This window comes from Ischnura elegans (assembly GCF_921293095.1).
Source record: "Ischnura elegans chromosome 13 unlocalized genomic scaffold, ioIscEleg1.1 SUPER_13_unloc_2, whole genome shotgun sequence".
Taxonomy (NCBI): domain Eukaryota; kingdom Metazoa; phylum Arthropoda; class Insecta; order Odonata; family Coenagrionidae; genus Ischnura; species Ischnura elegans.
Genome location: NW_025791658.1, coordinates 5987275 through 5996420, shown reverse-complemented (window position 1 = coordinate 5996420; position 9146 = coordinate 5987275). Strand labels below are relative to the sequence as shown.

At 36.8% G+C, this 9146-nt stretch overlaps 1 protein-coding gene across 1 annotated transcript in view; it reads left to right on the top strand.

Moving 5' to 3' along the window:
• Positions 1 to 523: 523 nt before the first annotated feature.
• The window catches only part of LOC124172737, a 55806-nt gene continuing 47183 nt past the window's right edge, over positions 524 to 9146 (top strand). Inside the window, exons 1-2 of the mRNA XM_046552208.1 lie at positions 524 to 791; positions 7435 to 7673. Coding sequence (XP_046408164.1) covers positions 689 to 791; positions 7435 to 7673 — 342 coding nt within the window. The 5' untranslated portion in view covers positions 524 to 688. The remainder of the gene's footprint in view (positions 792 to 7434; positions 7674 to 9146) is intronic.

Below are 9146 nucleotides of genomic sequence, written 5' to 3'. Positions count from 1 at the left end.
AGCGTCCAATTGTCTACATATTTTCGAGGGTAGTTTCCATAGCAAAACACTCAAATTTCTTAGTTGTATTTTTTTAATAAACCTAAAAAAGAGATTTTAGAATAATAAACTTCTTCAACTCAGAGGTTCGATTATAATCGCACATTTTCGTTCATCCTGAAATATTAAATTTCCTTTAAAATCAAGAGCTGTAAATGTAATGTCGAAGAGGCAGGATACCAACAAAAAAACAACGTTTCCACGGTAACTGCAAAGTGCATCCAAAAATGCTTCGTTGCGATAGCTCCATAACTAACGGCGGAACTCAACCCATGTAAAAAATTCTGACACAGCGACTCAAGATATTCCAAGCTCCTTGACTACTTTCCCGAATGGAATCAAAATGGCGGATATAGAAGTGGATTCGTGGAGGAAATCAAATTGAGTTCGGCTCTCTGCTGTGGACTGCGTTATGGATCTTGCGTTAGGTGCTGCCACCTTCTGAAACGGAGGGTTAACTAACTCCACTCTCGCGTAGGGGAAGGTGTATTTCCTTGGTGAAGGTCGTTTTAATTGGATATTTTAGTTTCTCTACGTGGAGACAGTTGACGTCAAGGATTTAATATATTTACGAGTTGGTTGTCATGGACAAAAGAATACAGAAATGGAATAAATGATCGAGTGAGACGTTTTTTATCGTGTGAACGTGATGGCTTACGAGTGTTTATTTACATCGCCAAGGTGCGTCTTCTTCACGTTTACGCTGCTGAATCAACTGTTGCCTAGCATCCTAGGGGCCACTTACCATTCTCGTGAGTATCGTACAAAATAAACAATGACATCCACAGCCATATTTTTCTATATTTATGTGTCTAGTTCATTCTCTAGAAAAATTTGTGTACTTTCAATGTTTAAAATGGACTGCATAATCAAACAATTAATGAAAATTTAATTTTTTGCTCTCATATTAAGGGATTTTGTGGTCGATTCTCGCTTGTTAAACATTTGCGACATGTCAATAATGACAGCTGTTGTTATCTACAATGAAAAGATAACCTGTCATTACGATTACAGTGGAAATTTCAGATTTCATATTAATAAGTGATATTGTTTACGTTTATAATTTCTCACTGCACTTAAAATATTTAAGTTGAATATGAATGAACTCAAAATCTATTCATTCAAATCAATGATGTGATAATCAGTGTAATTTTGAGACCAATCAAGGTAAATTTATGTTGTGATATCGGGTATTGTATAATTAACATCAAGGCAGGTAATATGTTATGCATTATTCTCTAGTCATATCTGTACCACTTTCAACGTGAGAACATGCTATTTTGATCATATTTTTTCGCAAAATATATTTGGAATTATCATTCTTAAACTGTATCCAGCTATACTTTAAACCTTTCCGAACAACATAAGATATTGCTCAATTATATATTCGTACTAGCTGACCCGGGAAACATTTTATTGCCACGTAAATTATTTCTAGTAAATATTTTGGTGGTGAAATAAAAAATAACTAACTTACTGAAAGTATGAGGGGATGTGGTATGTGACTCAAAGAGGAAGATGCTGTGAACGATGTTGAAGAACGTGTACAAAACAGTAAGCATTCATTCATTATTAACACTATTATGCCCGACCATTCCTTACACCCTATTATGCCACAGTGAGTTAATTTGAGTCAACATAACCATGTTTGCATATTTTACTCAAAATACTTGATTCCTTACCAGTTTATTTATTAATATTTTTTATAAAGCATATGGGAGTGCAGAAAAGTTTCTCGGGTTTTCCACCGGTTGATGTCGTCCATGTCTGTCGACGTTTCGATCCGCGACTTGCTGATCATCCTCAGGGGACCTTCCGAAGAAAATTAAATTAGACGAAAAATATTAAAATTGCAGTTGTTCAACAATTTCCATGGTGTTATGGGAAACTAGCTTCCACAAATTTGTGAATACCTATCTACACTTTTCCTCTGATGGGTTTTGGGAGGTAATAAAATTGAATTTCAATGGTATCGGGTTAAAAAAAAATTTCAGAAAAATTTTGACAAAAAATCAGTATGAAACACACCGTCATATTGAATATAAAGGAACAATATAAAGGCTTCAAATGGATTTGATATTCTGGGTCAATATGAGCCATTCAGACATAGCAGGTATTTAAGTGATGAGAAAAAATAGTAATAATATCAGGCCTAACTTTTGCACGGTGGTAAACCAAACTGAATAATTAAAAGTCACGAAAGATGAGTCTAAAATTTTTCTTCCTTTCAAAATAATCAACATTAATATATTCTCTTTCGGGTCAAATTGACCCAGCCGGGAATTATAGTGTTATGTTGGTGGTGGTTCTCGGGTATTGCAGCGTAAGTAACATTTTCTTACTCGACGTTTCACTCCTCCTACTGGGAGCGTTATCAAGAGAATGGGAGGAATTTATTCTCGTCCCGAGCTTATATATGTTTTTCGTTACCCATTGTTGACCCGGATTTGAATTCTAGGCGATAGCCGTTGGTCATTATATTGTGCTAGGAACCCTCTCCATATACGGCTGAGGTTATACCCATCCTCCCTATTAAAATTATTAGGTCTTTTCGCTATCTCGACGGATTCGCGTATAAGACGCGGATTCTATTCTTCCGTCTTCGCCAATACCCGTGTAGCGTTAAACATTATTTTATGCCCAGGGCTGGAGGCAAAATGTTCAGCGACAGCTGATGCGTCCCACTGATGAAGTTTCAACGCTCTTTCATACTCTTGAAGCCTTTGGGAGATAGAACGCTTGCTCTGTCCCACGTAGCTTCTGTCGCAGCAGCAGAGAACCTCATACAATATAAATTATAGTGTTCATTCATAATACTTTTTATATATAAAAGAGGATGTCTATATGTCAACCAAAGTTAGTTTGTAGGTGCATCTCATGCTTCCAAATCTCGTAGGCCCACTTTTGGTTGTGTTTGGTTATTTTGGCTTATTAGGTTAACAAAATTCATGGTGATAGAAAGAGATATCAAACTAAATCAACAATACTGACGGTCTTCAATGGGGCAGTAAACCAAAGACGCTAAAAGTTTAGCTTTTTTTATGTTTGTTTTTTCTAAATTCACCGTAAATTACGTGGAAAAAGAAATTCTATTGTAACCATCAGAATGCGCATTTTTTCTTTTCAATGGTATATGTCTCAACTTAATGTGTCCACTATCTTTAATTTAAATATGCAAAAGAAAAAAAGGTCTGCAGTCATTAAAAACGATCTTTACATGTATTTCTTATGGTAATTTCTCAGTGCCCGCTCCAGGGCATCGTGGGTCCTGGAGAAGAATGAAAAATAGTTAACAATATACTCTCAGACCTATTGAATATACACTCAAAATTTCGTGGGAATTGGTCAAGCCGTCTCGGAGGAATTTGGAAGCAAACAGCCTTGACGCGAGAATTTAACATATTCGTATAAATTTAGTCAAGAGAATGATGTCTCCATGCTTCTTGGTTTCACCGCGTGGATTTTTTTTTGCGACGACAGTTTCTCCGGTATTCCAACCGGCGCACAGTGAGGCCAAACCCCACTTTAGGTGACAGAAGTCCAAAAATGAAAGTTTGAAATGGGGTTTTTTAAATACTAGGTTGGGCAAAAGGATGTTTGAACTGCATAACAGTGTATTTTACGGGTTGGTATGTGTGCACCTTCGCGTAGAAATAAGTGTCATAGTGAGAGAAAAGGGAAGCACTGGTCCCGGAGTCGCAGACGCATGAATGGACGGTCGATTTTAAACTATGATTACAGTACACTGGTACCTTTGATTTTATTTTTTTACCTTTCAATCAATTAGAATAAGCATTGAAAATATAAATTTGCTTTTACTATTTATATTTTGGAGAAAATAGCCCTGGAGAAATTAATTATCATGTATGGAACGTCGTTGATTTTTCACGATGAAATGTTTTATTTAATTAGAGAAAAGTTATATAATCGGACGGAATCGTAACGTGATTTTTAGATATATTATTAATTGAAGAACGAGCTAACTAATGTAAAAGAAATCAAGTGCCATCGAGTTGCAAAAAGAGTTTTATGACAAGCTATGCATGACAAGCCGAAAGGTAATCCATCCGGCCGTAATGGCCGCATAGCAACGGGTAAACTATAATACAAACAGTGTCCATTAAGATATTATTATTTTGTAATAAATAATATTTTCATGCATTAGATATTTTTCCTTCACATAGATACAAGCGGTGAAGTTTTCCACGCAAGAGCTGAGATTTTTGAAACGTAGAGAGGCCATTCCCGAGGCTCCCACCCTGTCGTGAATGAAGTGCTCGTAAAGGTTATTTCCGTTCAACTGAGGTGTACTTATTCGATTATGGAGTGCCAATTTAGTACTTTTTCACTCTCTACGCGCAATAAACCATATTCTATTGAATTTTATTTTTGAAAGTTACAACTACCTCTTCTATGTAGTATTTTCTTTCTTCGTGTATTGGAAAATGGTTCAATGCAAACTTAAGATAAAATCTTTATTTTTCTATTAAGCATGAAGGTTTTTCCAAAGATATTGCTAAAATAATTTTGCAAATTTTATATCAGATTTTTTCTGACCACTAGGATTATTGACGAGAACTTTTTTCTTTAGTTTTATTATTTCAAATTTTTATATATAATATATTTTTACAGATAATGAAGTTACTTTTAAAATTCTTAAAGTAATAAAACTGAAAAAAATCGAAAATATTGAAAAATTAATATTGAATTTCATTAAAGCGGTCTCTGAAACATATACATGAATATTTTAGGGTTGTTAGTAAAAGTTTTTGACTTTTGTCCGTCTAAAGTGGGGTTTGGCCCCACTGTGCGGCATCTTCAGGTCGATGTCGGGGTTCAATTTTTGGTGACTTATATATAGTTCATTTTTGGCGCCAATTTTTTTTTTCATGCTGGTTGCTGATTGGTCCACCTTCTTTTTTCTCGTATGACCCTCTTCCACGAGTTGAGGAGAGGGTGGCCGTCTTCTCTATTCATATTTTCAGGTGTCTTGAATATTTCGATAGCCTCCTTTATTATCCCGGGAAAATATCTACAGTGGAACTTGGTTATAACGTCATCATAGAAAAAGACCAGAAGATTTTTAACGTTATATCCGAGTGACGTTATAAAAAAAGCAGCCTTAAATCTGAATGGAAGGACAAAGTAAAAACGTTCTGCTATATACAACACTGTTTATTGAAATCTACTCGTACATTGGTATATGTATATTAAAAAACGTTAATAAAAAATGATATTCACAATTAAATATGTTATAGCCTAATAAAAATCTTACTTTACTGTCGAAAAAAATCTGTGATCTTCTTTAAACAAAAGAGTTGCATCCCGTCACCAGCTCAACGTCCGGCTTGTGACCTATTTTTGCTTTTGATGTTTCTACACATGGTTTCTATGAACTTTGGGACATAATACAATCACACTGCCACTTTTGCAACCTAAGATTTGCAAAATTTTTGACGCTATACCCGAGCGTCGCAATATTTGTCGACGATATAAACGGGTTTTCGTACAACATAAAATGTTCAATTTTGGCTGGTCTGTATAAAATGTGACGTTAAACCTGAGTTGACGTTACAGCCGATGCCGTTATAACCAAGTTCCACTGTATTTTCTTTTGCAACAACTGCTGCTTCGTCAAACGGTATCTGGTGTCCGGGTTCGCTCCATGCATGCTCCGCCATGGCGGAGAGCTGAAATTGCTTATTTCTTGTGGCTCTTCTGTGTTCCTGGATGCGCACTTTAATTGATCTACCTTGACCTGAAGACGCCGGTTGGAATACCGGAGAAACTGTCGTCGCAAAGAAAATCCACGCGGTGAAACCCAGAAACATGGAGACATCATCTAGACAACGCCGCGGAAAACTATGCATCAACTTAGACAAGAGAAATTTAAATGTAGTAGATTCCGTTTAATGGCTTTAATGATTACTTGGGGCAGCCGCTTAATTGGAGCAGATCCTGAAGAACATAACCCAATAGAGGAATATCCCAGAGTATTCTCCGCTTAATTGGGACAGCATGCCGCTTTTTTGGGCCATGAGTCGGCGACATAGACTCTATACTCGCGGCGAAATTAAAGTTTTTTTGTTTTCAGAATACTACTTTTTTATATTTTCCTCCTTAGATTTTACTCTTATTTTTCACAATGTTCCTATTCTTGCCCTATTTTGAAAGCTCTTTTTCTTATATTATCCGCAAGAGGATAGAACTTTCCTTTAATAGGACTTAGTAATAGACATTCATTCAGCGTCGCCCGAGGCCGTGAAAAATATTTTCAACTAAATTGTTATAATTCTTAAAAAATCATAATAAATTAACTAAACTCGCCGATTAATTAATCAAATTAATAGTTTAATAAACTCATGTTGCATTATAAACATTCTTTAGTCTTCTTTCTATCATTTCAACATTTTTTATGCCCATATACAGGATAGTTCGCCTATTTGGGGCAGCCGCTTAGTTGGGGTAAAGTGCACAAGTCCCAGTATGCACCAATTAACCGGAATCTACTGTATTATCAAATCCCATTAAGCGACAGCTGTAAAAAGTTCACCACGTTCACGAAAATGTTTAAACATTATCCAGTCCTACTGGTTACCCCGAAAGGAAAAATACAACTAATAGAAACACTTCCTAATTTATTTTTAAAATTTCTGTGATCCGAAAATACATTATTTTTATGTAGCATAGATTATATATGAACATTAAAAAAATACGCCTGAACGAACGAATGCTGCGTTGCCACGTCGTGCGCTAGAAACTTTGCTTCCTGGTAACCGGCACTGGCCCGGCTAAGCCTCTAAGTTCGGCAACATGGCATTAATAGAAGTTATTAGAATTCACAAATATCAATATTTTCATAGATTATGGATCATAGAAAATTTTCAAATAAATTAACAAGTGTTTCTATGAATTCAATTTTTTCTTTCGGGGTAAACTGTGGGAATAGATGGCGTTTAAAACATTTCATTATTTTGCTACAAAATATGCGTTTTAAAAATAAAAATAGAAGCCATTTTATTAATTTTCGTTTATGTTTGATACGTATTGTGGAAGATGAATGTTGTAGACGTAGTAATTTTCCCTGGATTGAGTTACAAAGTTCATGAAGTTGATAGGACGGCCAATTTTATGGTGCGCGGAGTCATTTGTTGCACTCGCGTGTCTTGATTTTTGCATTTTTCATGAAACAAAAAAATTACAATTAAGAATAAAATTTCCTTTAAAATGAGGTATCATTCATTGTTATGGCATTCACTGAATTCCAGATATAAATTTGCAAAGTACAGCGGCACATCATTTTGACGCCGACAGTAGAAGCAGACTTGGGCATCCTGTTTCGTAGTATTCGTGGTTAATTTGTTTTGACCGATTCCGTTTCTTTCTCCCCAACAGATGACGTCACGAGCGACACAGTTTGCAACCGTTACCACAAGAGGGAGCTGCAGGTTTACATGTCCGATCCGGTGATATTGGAGACGAGGCCCGAGTCGGCGCACATGTTGACACTAGGTCTTTCGCTCAGCTGTACGTTCGAGATGGAAGCGAAAGGATTCTACACGACCGGAGTGGTCTCTGTCGTGCAGAGCATGAACTTCAGGAGCCACGGGGACAACTGTTTGGACTACATGCAGGTGAGATAGGGTGAGCGTTGAGCTAACCCTTACCTACAGTCCAGACGGAGAGAGTTGTCCGACGTGACAGTTGGATGCGTAGTGAGTAGGGCTGTGCGAGACCCTCGACCACTCGAGAGTCTCGACTTTCGAGACGAGAATTTCATTTCTCGGCATTGTCGGGACGAGAGTCTCGGCGCGGCGAGACTCTCGCCTGGGTCGAGAGTCGAGAAGTCTCGCCCCCTTCGAGATTTCTCGACACCCGTCGAGACTCCTGGCTCCCCGAAAAAATAACACTATTTCTATTTTAGACATTGAAAATAATTTAGCAAAAAGATTTTCAATTTTCATTTTTTGGAATACATCGCATTAATTAGTATTAATTTGAATTTTATTTACCTATAATTATTTATGATTAGACAATATATCTATACTGATCACTTTATCTTTATTTATATCGCCTTTTACCGCTGCATTCCATTATTCACGAAACCCTGCCGGGCAGTGAGTAAAAACAGTTGAGGGTGTACTTAGAATTTTGGTTTGACGTTGGCGTTCTTCTTCACAGTGGCGCTGATGTCAGGTATGCCAAAAAGGTTAGCCCTTCCTCCGATCTCTAAAACTCCGTTTGAACAGCATTTATTTACAATTGAAGGATTTTAGAATAATAATAACGTGGAGGTACACGTTTGAGTACTTTGGGTCTGAAGAGGTTAAGGTCATCCCGGTTCAATTCCCGATCAAGTGTAACCATTTTTATTCGTCAAGACCAAGGAGATTGTAAATACATACACTGGAGGGGGTATAATTGGTTTCGATTGTTGAGCGCAGTGTGGCAGGAATGGGTATGATAGCCACGCCTACTTTGACCAACACATTGACAATCCCATAAGAGTCTCTGCTAAATATTTGGTGAATTATTCGCTCATGATCGCTGTTACGTTAAAATAAACTATCGCAAACGAACACAGTAAACCTTTTTTCTATCATTATGGGAAGGCATTGTGAATATGTGCCTCGAAAATCTTTTCCCAAGGAAAAATCATTGTCAATCACCACGGTTCCACTGTGCAACTACCTTAGCCGAAAATAACATTTTATATGTGTAAAATATCCATTTCCCTGCACATCTAATGGTAATTTATAAAATTACAGCCAATGGAAATCTTACGATAGCAGACCGGTCGCAATAATAGTACGAAAGAATGTTCACGACTATATATTGTCACCACGACATGTCAATATGGACAGTTTAATGTACTCAGTGGTATGAGGAACGAAAACTCCGACGACAATCAAAAAATAATAATTCAATTTTCATTTTATAAATCCGATGCGATATTAGGGATAAAATACTTGATTATATACATTTACACTGTTTGAGACTAAGTCCGAAAATGGTCAAACCAAGATGGCGAAATTCTGACCACGATTAAAACTCCAATACAGCGCATACACCGCAGTTTCGGCTAGCCCATATAAGGACTCTCGGAC